This window comes from Colobus angolensis, unplaced genomic scaffold (genome assembly GCF_000951035.1).
Source record: "Colobus angolensis palliatus isolate OR3802 unplaced genomic scaffold, Cang.pa_1.0 Scaffold85, whole genome shotgun sequence".
NCBI classification, from domain to species: Eukaryota; Metazoa; Chordata; class Mammalia; order Primates; family Cercopithecidae; genus Colobus; species Colobus angolensis.
In genome coordinates, this window is record NW_012122376.1 from 6,344,128 (window position 1) to 6,363,586 (window position 19,459).

Consider the following 19,459-nt stretch of genomic DNA (forward strand, 5'->3'; position numbering starts at 1 on the left):
TTTTATTGTATGATTTTATGTGGGTTTTTTTTTTTTTTTTTTTTTTTTTGAGACAGAGTCTTGCTCTGTCGCCCAGGCTGGAGTGCAATGGCGTGATCTCAGCTCACTGCAACCTCCGCCTCCCGGGTTCAAGCAACTCTCCTGCATCAGCCTCCCAAGTAGCTGGGATTACAGGCGCCTGCCACTATTCCCAGTTAATTTTTGTATTTTTAGTAGAGACAGGGTTTCACCATGTGAGTCAGGCTAGTCTCAAACTCCCGACCTCAGATGATCCACCCACCTCGGCCTCCCAAAGTGCTGGGATTACAGGCGTGAGCCACGGTGCCCAGCCTATTTCATATCTTTAGTGTTGAAACTTTTTTTTTTTTAAAAGCACCTCCCCTTCCTCCTACTCCCCACCCCGCCCCCGCCAGCCCCATGTAAAGAGCAAACACAGGAAGTGTTATTAAACCACATCAAGTTTCTCCATCTGTAAAAATGCATGAATTCTTCTACAAGTACTTTATACGTAGTAGTAAAGCACTAAATATTTAATAAAGTAAACCTATTTTGTACAAACATTTTTTGTCAATAAAATATAGTTTTTGCAGAAGCACTTAAGTATCTCTGACTGGTATTTTGGACTTAAGAGTAAAACAAAAAGGAACCATCAGGCTATGATGCTCAGTTGTGTGTAAATTAGGGCTTTCAATCCACACACAACAGAGCATCACAGCCTGATGAGAATTCTGACTCTACCTGCAGACATTCTACAGTAAGAAAACCCTGCCCTCACCGGCATTTTTTTCCTCAGCCTAAAGCAAGTCAAACAGGTGAAAGGACATTCTCCTGGCTGCCCTAAAACAATTAAGAGTTGCCAGAAAGTGATGAGAAATCAAATGGAACCACCAAAATAATTTTAAGTATTTCTTTACTCACAGACTTAAACATTTCCAAACTTCACAGTTAATTTTCTCATGAAATTCTAAAGATTTAGTTCACATAGAAAGAATGGCTTAAATACTAAGGTGTGTTGCAACCTTAGAAATACCGGTAAATTTACTTGCTCTTGCAAAAAATTCATCATGGAACTATGTGGGAATATCTGGGCTAACCCATAACAGCTTTTACTAAGTACCAGGTGCTGTGCAAAGGGAAACACACCTTTTTCATTTACATCTCTTAAAAAAACAAAAACAAAACAAAACCCTAGATGGTAGGTTTTATACGCTATTCCTTAAGAGAGACACTGAGGGCCTGAGAGGTTAAGTAAGTAGCCCAAGGTCAGAGAGCTTATCACTGAGGTCAGCCCAATGCCTAATCAAGGAAGAAACCCTACTATGCCCCACTCTTTCTCCTTGCCCCTGGCCTGCCATCTCCCCACTAAAGCTCTCTATCCCTGACCCACTCCTGAGGATGAGTAGAGATCAATAGAAAAACTTTCTCTTTCCCTGACCCACTCCTGACGATGAGTGGAGATCAACAGAAAAACTTTCTAAAACATTAAACTGTTAGGAAAGCTCATTTAAACTGAAAGTCAGTGGTAATGTGCATTAACTTTCCTGGCCCCGTGCAAACCAAGCAAATAACAGCACTGAATTATAAACATAGAATATTCCCTATTGTATCTCCTGACTCTCCTCAGCATGCTGGTCTCTCACTTTGGGTCTTTCATAAAATAAAGCAATTTCCATGTTAATTTGAGTTTGCTAGGACATAATCCTTTTTCATTATTTCATGTATTTTGTTAAGCTACTCACCACTGCTCCCTGTTTTACACAATATCCAGCTTTGATAACTGCACTATCTTGAGGTGGTTTAGGAGTAAAGTAAGGAAGATGGCTTTGTGACCGTTTCAGATTATTTCTGTCAATTCTTTCACCACATTCATTTACTTCTTCTTTCTAAAATGAAGCACAATAAATAATTTTCTTGCTTGTTTAGCATACTTTTATTTCATGCTATCCCAGTAGAAAATCTTAAAATCCACCTTAGATTAGTTAGAAACAGATTTTTGAAGGGTTTTCTAATTAATCTGATATACTTACTCATAATTTTCCTGTCACTGATTTAAGCACAAATTTCTGTTCCTCTTGTTCTGCACAAGTCCTGCCACCAGTGCTCTTTCTTGGGGAAGGAGTTAACTTTTTATTTTGAAATAATTACACAGATTCACCAGAAGCTGCCCAAAAAAAGTACAACAGGTCCTATGTACCCTTTCACTAGTTTCCCCTCACAGGGAAACTGCCTAACATTATCAAAAACAAGAAAATGACATTGGCACAACCCACACACTTTATTCGAATTCCACGAGCTTTACATACATTCATTCGTCTATGTGTGTCTATACAGTTCTATGCAGTTTTATCACATGTGTAGATCTGTGTAATTATCACCACATTTAAGACCCAGAATTGGTCATCACCCACCCCAAGGCTCCCTTGTAAACTTTAGAGCTCCTACCCCTAAATCACTTGGCAACCACTAATCTGTTCTCCAAGACTATAATTTTGACATTTTGAAAATATAATGTAAATGGAAACAAACAGAAGGTTATCTTTTGAGATTACCGATTATCTTTTTTCACTCAGCATAATTCTCTAGAGATTCGTCCAGGCTGTTCCTTATATCTAGAGTTCATTCCTTTTTATTGCTGTATTTCCATGGTATGGATGGAGGACCAGTTGTTTAACTGTTCACCCATTAAAGGACATTTGAGTTGTTTCCCGCTTTTAGCTATTAGGAAAAAACTGCTATCAACATTCACGCACAAGTTTCTATGTGAACGTAATTTTCCCTTTCTCTACGATAAACACCTAGGCCTGCAAATGCTGGGTTGTACAGGAACCACAAGCTTACTTTTATTAAAAACAACAACAACAAAAAAAAAAACACCAAACTGTTTTTCAGAGTGGCTATACTAATTTTCATTCCCACCAGCAACACCTGAGAGATGTTTCTCCTCATCCTTGGCAGCATTTGTATTGTCACTTTTATTTTAGCCACTCTGATAGTGTGCAGTCATCTCTCATTGTGCTCTTACTTTGTACTTTTTCCCTACTAGCTAATGATGGTGAACATCTTTTCATGTGCTTACTTACCATCTGTGTATCTTTTATCTTTTGATGAAATATCTGTTCATGAATTTTCTAACTGGATTTCTTGGGTTTTTTACTGTTGGGTTCTGAGTTCTTTTTACGTTCTAGATAAAAGTCCTTTGTTGGACATGTGGTTTGCAAATTTTTCTCCTGGTTTGTAGCTTTTCATCCTCTTAAGAAGGGCTTTCATAGAGCAAGTGTTTTTTATTTTGATGAGGTCCAATTTACCAATTTTTGCCTTTTACAATAGATATATATTATTTTATAATTTTTAAAACTATACTACAAAATAAATGATGCAATAAACTTCTTTCAGAGTTTTAAAATTATATCCCCCCATCAAATCCTAGAAATGACTGAAATATCTATACCAAAATTACAATGCAACAAAATCTTAACTCTAGACAAAATTAAAACAGCCGCAGATACTAATACAATATCTTAACACAACTACAGGAAAATAGTCTTACCCCTTATGTCAATATAGGTCATAATACCAGTGAAAGTAGCTTAATCTAGCTACATAGTTACCAGAAGGTTAATAGTTTAAAATCATTACTTTTGGAAAAAGTAAACACACAATCCTAGTTTATTTTTTAATCCAACTTTGGTGAAAAATGTAGGCTCTATGACAGCATAGAGCTGTCATATTTTGTTCATTTTGTTCATTTTGTCAATTTTCTTCATTAACATACCCTTTGCCAAGCATAAGGCACTCAATAATTAATTAATTAATTAATGTTGTAAGATTTCTAAACCCACTAATCACCCTCCCATAGCAAAAGACCTGAAAAATGTGGGGTATAATACAATTTGACGTAAAAGATTTATAAAGTGTCAAAGTCTTTTAAGTTCAAAAGGCACACTGGTAATGAAAATACCCAAGCTTGGCAATACCAATTGATTACTTTAAAATTCTTGCTTTCTCAACTACCAGTAACTTAGTAGCCATTACAAATTCATCCTTTTCAACAGCAAAACAAGAAATTCAAGCTCAGAAAAGAGTTTTAATTTCATCAAAAATTGTTCATAAATCTATATTTTTCCTAAGACTCAAATAAAGACTTAATTTAGCATGAGTACTTCTGAGACGTAACTTAGTTAAAATCCCAGTCCTCTGTCTAGCTCACTTAGGCCAGGTTGTAGAAAAAGTAGATTTTAAAAATTACTACTTGCAAACTCTTGACTCAGCAATTTTATTTCTAGGAATTTCTCCTTTAAGAATAGTCATCATAGCATTGTTTATAAAAGTAAAAGAAACAAAATGGAAAAGGAACTCTATTTGTCCAATAGAGGATTTATAATTTATGGTAAATCCATGGAAGAACTACTATGCGCTCAATAAAAATGATACAAAAGGATTTCTGATGACTTGGAAAATGCTCATGATGTAAGTGAAAAAATCTGTTTACAAAGCGTAATATGCAACTCATATCTCCATTTCTGAGGTGAAAAGTACACCGAAGAAAGGCTCAGAGAAATCACGATAAAGTGTTAAACGTTATGTAATTTCCAAATTTTTTATAATAAATACTTTTGAAATAAACAAAAATATTTTATAGTAATTGAATATTATACTAATTCAGCAAAGACGCCCTGTTTTAGTTTTAATAATATAAAAATCAATATACAGTAATTAGACCCTCACACAATAGAAGAGTTACCTAATTACCTGAGTGGGAGTAATGATGGGTACGCCACCAACAATATCAGTTCTGTAAGACACTTGCTTTTTCCCACATTCACCATGGCGACTTAGGTTATCAGAATTAGGCTGTGAGTCTGACTGCTTTGGTACCTGAAATAGTAAATAAAATGAATCATTTTGCAACCAGCATTATACATGTGAACCTACTTTCTCACAGAATTTCTAATTAATCGTCTGTTTGTATATAGTTGACAAATACATATAAAAATTATTTACAGTCCATTTATGTACTCCTTTAAGTTATCACACTAATTTTTCTGTTGGAATAATACTTTATAATATAGCTATCACTTAATGAGTGCTTACTCGGGCAGGTACTATTTCATACATTTTTCTCCTTTACTACTCCTGTCTACCCTATGCATAGGGACTCTACCCCCACCTAAGAGATAAGGAAATAGGCTCAGGGGCATTAGGGAATATAGGTTTAGTTCCTGACTATAATACATTCTAGCCAAGTGTGTGTAATTCTGCCAAGCCCAACTGCTGTGCTCTAGACCCTGTTTACTGGCACACTTACTGCTGGTTTACAGCTCTTTGCTGTTTTCTTCCCTTTTTCCATTCCTACCCATGATTCTGGGATTGTGGCATATTCAGTCTTTCCTGACTTCAAGACAGAGCCTATTACCAAAACCATAGTGTATTCAATAAATGTTGAAAGACTCAATGGATGAATCCAAAGTCAGCAGGAAAAATAGCAAAATTCTTAAAACACATCAGAAGTTTCAAAACAAAACTTTTCATTAGAAATTTAAAGAAGGAATTCCAATACTCGGATCAATGATAAATCATTCACAAGTACAGGAAAACAATGACTGTGGTAACAGCACAATCTCCTTTTAACACCTCACTAAAGTGGATGAAAAAAATCAAAGGTATCACAAATTTTTAACATATATTTTAGCTTTTCTTATGTGATCTATTCAGTAAATAAGGTACTGAGTTAATCACCATTTCCATCTGTAGACTGTTAAGCACGTAGTCTGTATTTAAATCACACATTTTTAAGGCTGTGAATAAAATGTAATCAAATCTGCTTAGCATCAATTATCATGCTGAACATGATTTAGTCTTTCTCCAATGATTTAAAGGGCATTTGGAACCTTGCAGTCTTTCAGAAACACTATGACAAACACTACTGACAATCACAGAAGTAGTGGTGTAGAAACATTTAACTTAAATAGTTTGCTCGTCATATAGCTAATTCCTGTTAATAGAGTACTGGTAGAACTACAGGACATCATTCACATTGTATTCAAAGGCTCAAACCATTTACCAGTGTGATGCCAAAGCAATGTGGTTTCTCAAACTTTAGAGTGCATAAGGTATCACCCAGGAAGATTATTTAAAACTTCAGATTCCCCTGCTTCGAACCCAAAAACTGACTCCACAAATCTATACTGCAGCCCAAAAACCTGCACTTTAAGCAAGAACACCAGACATTTTTGAGGCAGGAGTTTCAGAAAACACACTGAGAAACACTGCTCTAAAACCTGTGCTCTCCTTCTACACGATGCTACTCCCACCCAATTTGTAGAAAACAGGGTATACAATGCAGATAAGGATTTGCAAAGCAGCATTTTGCAAAATATTTAGCAAACATGGTCCATGTGTATATGAAAGGACACTGAGCTACAGTAAATCCCAATCCACACAAATGTGATTTATGGATATAATAAATGACTTGTCTCTTAGGTGACTTCTAAAACTCCCTCTCCCTTCCTTCCCCACCTGCCTCCCTTGAAGTGGTTTCTCTCAGGCCTCAAGCCCAACCCTCCAGCCTCTGGTTCATATTCATACTACAATGCCCTCATCCGCAGAAACAAAAGAGAGAGAAAACAGGAAAGAGAAGAGAAACCTGAATACCTTTTGAATTCTTCTAAGAATGTGCACATTTTGGAGTGCTTTTTAAAGGCAATAAAACAATGAAGATAACTTTCCTTGTCAAATAAAATTAGGATAGTACACCCTGGAACGATTTGCTAGGGAAGCCCATTACATTTTCTAATAAATGGCATCATATATTTCAATTATTCTGACAGAGAAAATATGGCCCAGTTATCTCACTGAGAACAAAAAACAGCATTAAGATAACTTGAAACCAGAGAGAAAACAATCTATTCAACTAGATTAGATGAGAGGTGCTGCTAAGAGGTGACCCATAAGAAAACCAGCCGTTATTCTTTCAAGAAGTTTACTCAGACATCGAAATTATTACGAAAAACCTTTAAAATCATTTTAAAAATACTGAAATTTATATTGGTTTTTCCATTTTTCTTAAATTACAGTATATTAAAAGTCCTTGCTTATGCTGTTAAGCTCACTGCTTCTAATTTGTCATTATAATAAAATCAAACGCTAATAGTTAACTTAGAACTGCATTTTACTATAAAAATTATCTAACTTTAATCATCGTATTCCCTAAGAACAAGAAAAGTTCAAGTAAAATATCCATGAATATGGATAACTCCTTTAAAAACGATAGGCACCACTGGAAAACTTGGTCTACATTCAGCCACTAAGATAGACATTTTCAGGATACAACCCTACCCCAAACCATCCAACTGTCCAATGAAAATGAGAAAAGTGATTCCACTGGGCAGTTGGCACATGTCAGACACTGAATCCACTTGGTTTCTTTGTCTACTGCCTTTCTCCCTTTCCTTGGCTTTCTATCTTTTTACATCCCTGCATTTTGTGTAGGAGATCTGAATGTATTCTTGGCAGGCATTTGCATGAGATCCTAGTAGTAGGAAATTCTAATAGTAGGAAAAGAAAAGGTAAAAATAACTAGAGAATAAAGAGATGAACAAAACAGATTAAAGTATTTATGCGTGAAATACATAAAAATGCTGCAGGTTGGCCAGGCGCAGTGGCTCAAGCCTGTAATCCCAGCACTTTGGGAGGCCGAGACGGGCGGATCACGAGGTCAGGAGATCGAGACCACCCTGGCTAACACAGTGAAACCCCGTCTCTACTAAAAACTACAAAAAACTAGCCGGGCGAGGTGGCAGCGCCTGTAGTCCCAGCTACCCGGGAGGCTGAGGCAGGAGAATGGCGTGAACCCGGGAGGCGGAGCTTGCAGTGAGCTCAGAGCTGGCCACAGCACTCCAGCCTGGGTGACAGAGCGAGACTCCGTCTCAAAAAAAAAAAAAAAAAAAAAAAACGCTGCAGGTTTCTCAAAAATTAAAAGGAAAGTTGATATTCAATTCACTGAGAATGATAATGTAATGTTGGGCTAGGTGCTGTGGCTCATGCCTGTAATCCTAGCACTTTGGGAGGCCGAGCTGGGTGGATCACTCAAGGCCAGGAGTTTTAAAACCAACCTGGACAACATGACGAAACCCAGTCTCTACTAAAAATACAAAAATTAGCTGGGTGTGGTGGCACACACCTGTAATCCCAGCTACTCAGGAGGCTGAGGCGCAAGAATCACTTAGAACCCCAGAGGCGGAGGCTGCAGTGAGCTGGGATAGCACCACTGTACTCCAGCCTGGGCAACAGAGGGAGACTCCATCTCAAAAAAAAAAAAAAAAAAGAAGGAAAGAAACAAGCGATAATGTTCCATTCACTTCACTGAGAATAAAAATTCTTAGTGCAGACACAAACTCCCATGTCTTACAATCTTTCTGAGAATTCTACATCTACTTGTTTCCAGTTTCTATTAAAAATATACCAAACTTGTGGAGTTTCTGCCACAAATTCAAAGGACTAATTTTTAGATTCAAATCGAATATTTATTTTTAAATTTTAAAAAAGACATGTTTAAAAACAGTGGCTCTCTATTCAGGAATAAACCATATATATCTTAGACATTCCTTAATAATCAATAAGGAAACAGAAACCACCATATTTATGTTGTTACTACTATAAATGAACAGTGGAAAGCATACTTTTAAAATTTGATTTTCCTCACTCCAGTCATTGATACTCCCCCTTCAGGGATGATTCTCCTACTGTGGCTCTTTTCCTTTTTGTGCATGTGTAACACAGATGGTCCAGGATTTACAATGGTTCAACTTACAATTTTTCAACTTTACAGTGGGTTTGTTGGGATCCTAAATGGATTTTCAACTTGTGTTTTTGACTTACAATGGGTTTATAAGGATGTAACCCCATCATAAGTTGAAAAGCAACTGTAAAGGGTAAAGAATTTCAAGTGGCACCCATCTAGACTTAAGAAAAGTAAGGAAAGTCACAGAGTTGGAGGATAATAGATTAAAATGGCAATATATTATAATTAGGAAATAGCTTAAAAATCATCATTCCCTTACCCATTGCCCTCTAACCACCTCTATTTTGAAACCACACATTTCCAAACTCTAATTTCAGATTTCTAAAATTTTAAAATTTACTTATCACACAGTACTTAGCAGACCACTAAAAGACCACTAAATTACATAGTTGACCAAAATGAGAGTGATTCCATAGAAAGATTTATGTATTAAGTACCTATATCAAAATGTACATTTTAAGTTTTCAAATAAATCTACATGTAAATCATCAGCAATGTTCATAGGAAAATATAACAAATTAGAGATTCCACACTTTAATACAGTTAATGTATAAAATGCACATAAAAGTGGTAAGATTTTTAAGGAATAAAATTAACATAAAGCATATCGTATTAAAGCATGGGAAATTATTTCATTGCTATCCTATGAGTTAAATGTGTGTCTATCTAAAGTTTATTTTTAATAAGTGCTATCAATTCTATACTCACTTTAATGCAGTTATAACCACTTTATTAATCACTATAGTAATAAGGATTTCTATATCTTATATGTAATTATATTTCCCAAATGTGAATTATAAAACATTAAAATCATTTACCAACAAATTTTTCTTAAAAACTATAAAAATTTCAACATGTAAAATAAAGTTGCAAGACCACAAAAGCTACTTAGAAGTATTTTTAAGAATTCTATTTAGAATTTATAATCTGTTTTTCCATCATGCTAGAAAGTTTACCAGTGTCATTTGTGTAAGACTGTTTCATACCACTGATAAATTAGACATAGCAATTCAAGACCCCCTAAAATGGTAAAAAGCCTGAGACAATTCACTGCTTTTTCTCTTAAAGCACTAAGAAACCAGTGCTGCTTGTTACTGCAAATTGTAAAACATGAATTTAGTAAAGTTACGAGATACTATCTTTCTAAAGAAATTTTTCAGCAGGGAATATTTATTAAAAGAGTTTAAATGATTAGCTAAAAGTTTTTAAGAATATGTATGTCTGAATCAGGTTAAAAAATTGCTTTCCTGAAACTGCACAAACCTAAAATAACTTTTACTTCATGTACAGATCAGATGCAGTGCGTAGGCGTTTTCTGTCATGTGGTAACAAGCTGTTCTAGTGCAAAACAAAAAAAAATTCGACTTAACTCTGGGAACAGCTTTAACTACACTGACTCTTTATTGTGTTGTGATATAAATATGAAATTATTCATTTTAGATTAAAACTAACGAGTGACTAACATATGCTGACTTTCAGGGCACATATTCTTTGAGAATACGTCACTTAGGGTCAGTAAATAACTGCACTTTATTAAAAAAAAAAAAAAAAAACGCAACTGACACAAATCTCACAACACAAGAACTCCTTCCCAACATATTTCAGGCAGGTCTACTATGTATTTTTCTACAAAAGTGTAAAGGGAAAGGTGAGGCAAGGTACATATCTACTTGCTGCTCACCATCACTAGCAAACTCTCTCAGTAAAGGTTTTTGGTTTTAGGAACAAAAGAGTAAGGAGACGGGGGCTGTTTTTGTTCAGGAAGCAGTAAGGCACTGCACTTCAGAGTTCAGGCTCCAGAGTCCAACAAACTGGACTGGACTTCCAGCTCCATAATCTACTAGCTATAAAACTAGTAGATTAATCTTTCTAGGTCTCACTTTTCCAGTTCATTTAAGTAAAACCCTCAGTCCAAGATCTGGCACAGTGTAAATAATCAATAAATATTCATCAGAAAACCAAAAAAGAAGAGAAGCACACATTACAAGCAAGAAATTGTAGCATGGGAAAGGTACCAAGCCCTGGAACGCAAGGAAAAAAATTGGACATAGGAAGAAGTTTAGAGCCTGAGACAAACTTCTCAAGGGTCACATGGGGCAGAACCCTCTGGTTGCCACAACCCTTCAGACACTATCCCTATCCCTATCCCTCATTTTTCAGCCTTCATCTCCCCTTGTCCTGCTCCTGTTTTCAACTCTTTCCCTCTCTGACCCCAATCCCCAGTCAGGGCTTAGAAGAGAGAAGTGCCTATTCCCCAGGTAGGTGGCAGGAAATCTCTTACACTATACTAGAAGAAAATAATATATCCTCCCGGTAGAACACTACGTACTAAGCACATATTCTCCTAGAAACGTTGTAAGAAGTGATTAAGATCTGCAGTAATATATCTCCTTATTAGGTTCATAAGTTAAAAAGGCAATAATGGGCTGATTAAAGGACCAACAGTCACCAAGTACAAGAAAACATATTCACATTCTGAATACCTGTCTTTTAAACAAAGCTTGAGTATGAAACCTGTTGGTAAGCTGGGAACATTTGGTAGGTGTATTTTCAAAATGAAAAGGTTAATTCCAGACATCGAACAGTTTCAAAAAAATACATATACTTACTGTAATTTTTATAGCTTTGTTTAACACATTTACCCATTCCACCAGGTCCTGCTGATCATTGGCTTGTAGGAAGTACTTCCTCATTCCTGCATTCATAACTGTTGACAGAAAAAAATAACACACCAAATATTGTACTTATTACCTCTAAATTTATGTTTGCAGTAGCTGAAAAACCTCGCTAGGTTCAACACCATGACTCTCATGGATTTGACAAAATATATCAGACCACATATAATATGGCTTTTATCACACAATAACACAGGTAAAACTCTTATTTTGTTATGGCCATGTTTTTTATCAAATGGATACACCACAATACATTTAGTCAATCCCCTAATGATAGATGCTTAGGCTACTTCTAGTTTTTGAAATTATATAAAATATTACAATGAAACATCATACACATATATTTCTCCACACTTGGCTAGCATTTCTGGGCGATAAATTTCTTGACATAGATTGGCTGGGTCAAAGACAGCTGACGTTTAAACTTTTTATAGGTATTTCCAAATCATCTTCCCACAAAGTTGAATCTGTTCACATTCCTATCAACCACATACGCAAGGTTTATTTCATTGAACACCCCTCACCAGAACTGGTTATTAGCACCTGTGGATACCTCCAGTTTCTAGTTTTCAAAGGCTCTGTGGCACTGGGGCTGGCAATCTGCAAACAATATTTCCTAGACCCCATCTGAGGCCATTCTCTGCCAACGGTAGGTACTGATGAGAGGCTGTAAGGTGGGAGGGGGAGAAAGAAAGAGGAGACTCTCCTTGATTCCTGCTGTTGTTGACCTCTCTCCAACAGCAGCACACAACTAGCTACTATTAGGGGCCTTTTCCTGCCCCCTATGCCAGCCTTGCAGAGTCCCCTTGGATACCAATAGCTCCATAGTAGCTTCTACTCCGCTGCCCTAGGTTATAGTAATACTACTGTCTCTCCCTTTTTGTCTCCCTAGCCCTCCTTGAGTAGTAGTTACTTCATGCAGTTTCTAATTTCTGGGTTACTTCGGCATTCCCTTCGCATTCTTTTAGTCTTCAAGATTTGGGTAACCAACTCCCCGGAACAAATCCCTTGGGTTTGAAATACCTAGTGTGGTGTTTTCCTGACTAATACTCTTTCACAACCTATTGGTAAATAATTGTAGCTTATCAAATTTTAATTTCTTTGGTTATTGAGATAAATTAGTTTTATAAGTTTATTAGCCATTTGCATTTATTTTGTGAGTTTTGTTTACTGTTTTTACCCACATTTCTCCTGAATTGTTCATTATTATAGAAACTTATATATTAATCTTTTCTGCTTTATTACCAATACTTTTCCCAGTGTCAGTTTTATTTTACTTTAACAGTAGTTTTGATCATACAGAAATAGACTATGAATCTTTTCTATAAATGTATCCAGATTTCATATCATCTAGAAAATCTCCCTAACTTAAGATTTATTTTTCTAGACCTTATGAATTTCCTTTATATTTTGAATGTTAATACATTTGGAACTTTTATGCAATTTAGTTTATATATACCCCTTTAGGGACTATGTACTTTTATAAAGCAAAGCACATGCGCACATACAGCTGTCTATAAACCATCGTAGTCCACTCCTGAATTACAGCTATGTATTGTACACCACGTGCATTTATTTTTAAAAGCATAAATATTCTTCCAGGAGCTAAGTACCTGAATAGTTATACTGCTGCAATTGTTCAAACATAAAAATAACTTCAAAACGTCTCCACCAAAATTTTAAGATACACTAGCACACAGTTGAATGTGGCTAAGAGAAGGGGAAATGCAAACTCTCAAGGAAAACACACAAGATTTTGAAATTGGGACTGAGACCAAGACACTCTAAACTACAGCTTCCTTGAATTGAGATGAAGGTCTTAGAAAGGAAGTCAAAGCCTATCTTGCAAAGCACTACAAAACAACCAGTCTATAACTTTAAAAGAAATTTGACACACTGGAAGTCTGTTCTTGTATAGCTTTCTAGAGACTGGAAAAGTTATAACTGCCATAAACACATATTAAGATAAATCCATAATTCACTAGGACGCTATACCTATCAATAAATAACTTTTGTTTGTAATTTCTAGCCATCAGTAAGGCTTCCTTTTATACTCTTTTTTTTTTCAGCTTAGGCTGAAGCAGAGCTCTCTTCGCTCATAATGGCTTCTTCCCCTCAATGTTATTTTGGGCATCTGCCCAGAACATCTGAAGAGTTTAAAAATCTATGCACTTATTAATATACTATACTTGGTACACAGTAAATGCTTAATACATACACTTCTGAATAAATAATATTTATATAAGGGTCTCTAATTTTAACGGAAGGAAGAGATGTAAATATATATCTAAAAAAAGACTCCTAGTATACTTTGCAATCTGAATAAAATCTCATGGACTTTAAGAATTACTTCATGACAAGATGTAGATATATAGGTATGATCTAGGAAAAAAATCAGCCTGGAATCAGTCCAACCTGACTAGCTTATGCACTTACAAGCAATATCATCTTTCAAACATTACTTAATTTCTCTGAGCCTGATATTCCTCATCTGTGAAATGGGAATGCCACTCATTCCACCTCCTTAAGAGATAACGATCTTATATGTAAAGAAACTAACACAGTGCTTGGTACAGAATATTCTTCACTGCCATCATCTGGAGATTTCTAAGGAGTAAGGAAGCACTATAAAAAACGTAAAGCAGGGCACAGTGGCTCACGCCTGTAATCCCAGCACTTTAGGAGGCCAAGGCAGGCAAATCACTTGAGGTCAGGAGTTCGAGACAAGCCTCACCAACATGGTGAAACCCTGTCTCTACTCAAAATACAAAAATTAGCCAGACATGGTGGTAGGCACCTGTAATCCCAGCTACTTGGGAGGCTAAGGCAGGAGAATCACTTGAACCCAGGAGGTGGAGGTTGCAGTGAGCCAAGATTACACCACTGCACTCCAGGGGACAGAGGAGGCTCCATTTCAAAAGAAAAAAGAAAAAGGAAAGCAAGTGACTGACATGTGGTGTATTAGCAATATTGGTGGGGAGGGGAGAAAGGGAAAGAAAATCTTTGAACAATTAAAAAAAAAAAACTTTGATACTGCTAAGTTACCATAAAAACCCTAAAGTAAGGGTTTCACTGTGAATAATAAATGCATCCCTAGAAGCTTGTATCCTTCCTACCTTTTCCACTTGAGTATTTCATTTCAAATCTTTATGATTAGAATGAATACATAAAATGGATAAAACCTGAAGCATAAACATTAGCTTAACTGCAAACAAAAATCACCTCACGACCTGAGATCAACTGGTTATGAACATATGGTTTTGGTTCAAGAGGTTCTAAGGTATTTTATCACACTCTTTGTCAATTTTCCCCATTCTGTTTTCTCTATTCTGTACTTTCCTCTGTCCTCTCAGTCTCTATCAGATGTTGGACTTCCTTGATTGCTTTTATCTCTTTTCCATTATCTATCTTTACCTTTGTTCTACTTTCAGATTTCTGTGCCTTTTTCTTGTGAGTTTTGCATTGTCTCATGTTCCTTCTCCTGTTTGATAATCCTCTCTCATCAAATGTTCAGTAATCCTGGGCTGTCTATTCATATTTTAAAAGAAAGTGCTAAAAAGACTGATGAAAAGCTCTCTTGGGTTGTTGTAGGGCTGCTGACTGTGGACCTCACTAGTCAACTATGGCAACCTCTTCTAGTAGAAATGCCCAGATGTCAGTCAGTATCTATGGATCTTTTCTCTAGGGTATTCGGATCTTACTCACCTAAACCTGGCTGCCCAGTGCTCTGGGGTTGGGGTTGCATTGATTGTGCAGACTTTCATTTAATCTTCCTATTTTCAGTTTCATGCCTCATTCCTTTCGTTCTCTGGGACTAGTGCCCCTAAATATACAGCCTCACTGATTCTATTTGTGGAGACACCACACATCCCATTTCCTGCTGGAACAGGGGAAGGGTGTCTGCCTGATCGAGCTAGACGGAGGTAGGGAACAGAGGTTGTTTCTGATATAGATATGCAAACTAAGTCCCTGTTTTTGGTCCTTCCTCACTGTTGCTTCCTCAGAAAATGTATCTCCTGTACCTAAGCCTATCTAGAATTGAGGTGAGGCAGAACACTTAAATGGTGAGCTTTTCATTGGCCTCTTCCTCCACTCTGCTAAATTATCTACCATTCCTCTATCTACTTTCCAACTTTACATACTGAGGGTTACAGATACTCTGCTCCCTCCATCAAAAATGGCTTGCATGTTTCTTATTCTCACTGGTTTGGGACAATTTGAGATAAGACACGTTGCCACTTTGAATGAAAAGTTGTGGTTCTATTTAGAAGTCAGTGCTTCTCTCTCTAAAAGTAAGCATTTCATGAATCTTTACTCCCACTAGCAGTAGAGGACTAATAAACTATTGACTGATCAATGAATGACTAATCTTAATTTTTGACTCCAACTAAAATCACCCATTCTAAATACTCCAATAACTATGAATGTCAAGTCTGTTACTGTATATTACTATTTCGGTAAATTTGGGATTTTAGAAAAAAAGGGTTGTCAAAAGTATGTGCATTATACATTCTAAAATACAAAGTTCTCAGTTATTTGACATGCAATACCCATTCATTTACAAGGCTCTGAGACATTTTCCTGCTTCGTAACCAAAATTATAATTAGTAATAAACATGTAACTTTAAAAAATAGCTTCATAGTGAGATAAAAGCATATAATTTAATCTTCCTATTTAATCTTCAAGGTAAGAGGATTACCTTGACAGTCATGTTTCATCTTGCTCATATCAAGATGCTATTTCTAACTACTGCCTAAAGAAACCTGTCCTTTTCAAGCAAAAGAGAGCAAAGAACTTCAATTCTACCCCCAAAAGTATCTCTCACTTTAATGTGAAATAGTCCCTTTTGATGTTAGCTGGCCACTCCAAATATCTGTTCCTTCAGTCACTAATGTCCACTAACACACTCTCGGAGAGGGATCAATTTTCCTAGCTTCAACTACCACTCCCTTCTTAACAGACCCCAAATTTCTCCATTCTTGACCTTAAAGCTCCATCCAGTCCTCAATTACTATCAACAGAACATTTCCATTTGGAAGTTCCCGACCATTTCAACTCCATAGCAAACATTTTACCTTATAGAACCAGCTCTCCGACTTCCCATTTCTTTACTTGAAGCAAACTTCCCTGCCACCTCTCTCTTCCCTCTAATTCCCCCATATCCACCAAGTCCCTGCACTTTTCCTTCTTTTCACCCTTCCTCCTTCTCCCATTGCCACCACACTAACTCAGGACCTTACATAAGTACAGTAGTTCAGAGGCCACTTACCCAGTCTACCTACATCAAAACTTTCCTATCCATACAAAAAAAAAAGAAACTCCTTCACCTTATGTCTGCTTTCAGATGCTCTCTTTCTCTTCTCCTTTTTTCAAAATAATAAAACCTATTGCTCGTCAAAACACAGCACCCTGGCTTCTGCCTGCCTTTTTACTCTCTAGCCACTTATCATACCCTCTAGCTTCAGTGCTGAGCTCCAGAGACACCACGCTCTTCTCCCCACAATCCTCTGTGCATGTGGTCCTCCTGCCTTTTCTCTGCAGTGGTAAAGGATATAAGCAGGAGGCTAGTTGGCCACCAGCGTAAGCATCTCCTCCTCCAGGGAGGCTCCCTGACTCCTGAGCTCCCCAACAAAGATCTGAAGGTCATTATTTGTGCTTAATAGATTGCATATCCCTTTATCTACAGGTTGTGAAAACTGCAATAATAATTGCCTGGTATTTTTTATCTATGAGCCAACCAGCCTTAAGGGCAGCAACTGCTTCTTATTCATCTTACTGCCCCACTGCCAAGCACAGTGCCTGGCATATACTAAACATTTGCTGAGTAAGTTAATCCAATACCCTCAACTACTCCTATCCCAAACTGTACATTTCTCACTACCCACAAGCTAAAGACCAAATCCTTTTAATTATTTATATGTTTAATATAGAATAACATGACACAGAAAGTTTAAAATTACCTGAAATCTCACTGGAGGTGATCATTATAAATGCCAAAATAACAGTTACATATGGGTAGAAGGAGGTGATTGTAACTAGGATGGCACACAGGAAAGAGGCTTCAGGGTTAGGGGAGGGCGAGTGCAAAATGTTATTTCCTTATCTGTATAGCAGTTACAAGTGAATTCACTTTAGAATAATTCATTCAGCCATAGGTTTTGTGTGGTCTTCTGCTACAGTTTTCTTTTACAATATGATACAATTATATCAGTCAATTTAAAATACATGTAACATGGCTACTTACCGAAACAGAACTCCGCCTTTGGCCTTAGCTTAGTAGCATCGCTAACCTAAAAAGAAAAATAGAGATGGGTTCCTAACTTCTTCATATCATCCTAAAACCAACCGTATATACTATGTAAACTTCCACATGTATGATTCCCCAATAATCATACACATTTAGTAAATAGACTTAAAATTAAACATGAAAGACAACTGAAAAAGAATAGCAAATTAAATATATAGGATGCAGTTTCCATGTACATACATGCAGTAAGAGGTACATACATACATGCAGTAAGAGGTAGCAAATAATATTTCCAAATTTTCTTTGAACAAACTTGTTTTCTCTTCAAAGAAATGTCAGACAGAAGCTGAAAGTAAACCATTAGGCTTTATGTCATACACACAAGTATTTTTAGTTTAACATAATTTTCAAAATATCCTCAATGAATATTCTACAAGAACTATGCATTCTTCCCAAGTAACGTATTTCTAAATTAGCTATGATTTTTAAGCAAAAGTGGGGATGGGTAAAGGGGAGACTGTGTACTTAAAGTCCATAAATCCAGGCATTTAATTGAATTAATCTTAATCTTAATAATTAAGATTAAGGCATTAATCTGCTATAAGAAGATCAAAATGGGGCTGGATCCTCTCTTGCACAGGAGAATACCCTAGGATAATGGGATCACTTTATTAAATGCAGCTCATGGTTCATTTTAGAAGATGAGGCAACCAGCTGCATTTGGTGGCTGCTATCCCTTTAAATAAAGTACCTCCTAGAAGCTCATTCACAACTATTGCCATGCTGTTGTCCAGTGACAGAACTTGTAATTGTAGCATCTGTTTTGTACCTTCAAAAGGAATTCTAAGTCTGGGATTCCTCACTGATCCCGACTACAAACTCACCAGTTCTGAGTCACACAAAAGTTTGTTCCAGAAATAAATTTTTGGAATAAATTCTTTTTGGAAAAAAAGTGGTACATCCAAAGTAGAGTACAAACTGCACAATTTAAACTTCAGGAAGTGGGAGGACAAGATGAAAGTTACAGAACTGCACAGAAAAAAAGGTTATAAATTAAAAGAAGAGCAATGGAGGAGGGGAAAGCAGCTGGTCAGTCACCCTACCTACTTTACTGAGTCAATACTTGACTTCAAGAAAGAGCTTCCATATAATATTTGTCATATGTAAATTTACATAACATGATTTTAACAGAAAAATGTTTCCTTTTTTTTTTTTTTTTTTTTTTTGAGACGGAGTCTCACTCTGTCACCTAGGCTGGAGTGCAGTGGCTGGATCTCAGCTCACTGCAAGGGTTCACGCCATTCTCCTGCCTCAGCCTCCCGAATAGCTGGGACTACAGGCGCCCGCCACCGCACCCAGCTAATTTTTTGTATTTTTAGTAGAGACAGGGTTTCACAGTGTTAGCCAGGATGGTCTTGATATCCTGACCTCGTGATCTGCCCGCCTCGGCCTCCCAAAGTGCTGGGATTACAGGCGTGAGCCACCGCGCCCGGCTGTTTCCTCTTAAATATGTAATCTTTATTGTCCAAGGGCTCTTTTCTTTTCTTTTTGGTCAATGAGAATGAATACCTCTGTTTAACACTAATATAAAGTATTTTATTTATGTAACATCTATCTTCTAAACAGAGGCACATTTGTAAATTTGTCTTCTGTTGAAGTGATCTACCTTTGCCAACAGATCTCAGTATATGCATAATAGTACCCATATTATCTAATAATACTGTGTTGCTACCTTT

The 19,459-nt window shown here is 36.7% G+C and overlaps 1 protein-coding gene across 2 annotated transcripts in view; it reads right to left on the bottom strand.

Moving 5' to 3' along the window:
• The window catches only part of PLEKHA1 (pleckstrin homology domain containing, family A (phosphoinositide binding specific) member 1), a 57,799-nt gene that overhangs the window by 14,989 nt on the left and 23,351 nt on the right, over positions 1-19,459 (bottom strand). Inside the window, exons 4-7 of one of the 2 annotated variants that reach the window (XM_011930235.1) lie at positions 17,721-17,766; positions 11,410-11,507; positions 4,750-4,875; positions 1,740-1,883 (exon numbers count right to left, since the gene is read on the bottom strand). In XM_011930235.1, the coding sequence (XP_011785625.1) occupies positions 1,740-1,883; positions 4,750-4,875; positions 11,410-11,507; positions 17,721-17,766 (414 nt within the window). The remainder of the gene's footprint in view (positions 1-1,739; positions 1,884-4,749; positions 4,876-11,409; positions 11,508-17,720; positions 17,767-19,459) is intronic. The other variant, XM_011930236.1, reaches the window with a different exon arrangement.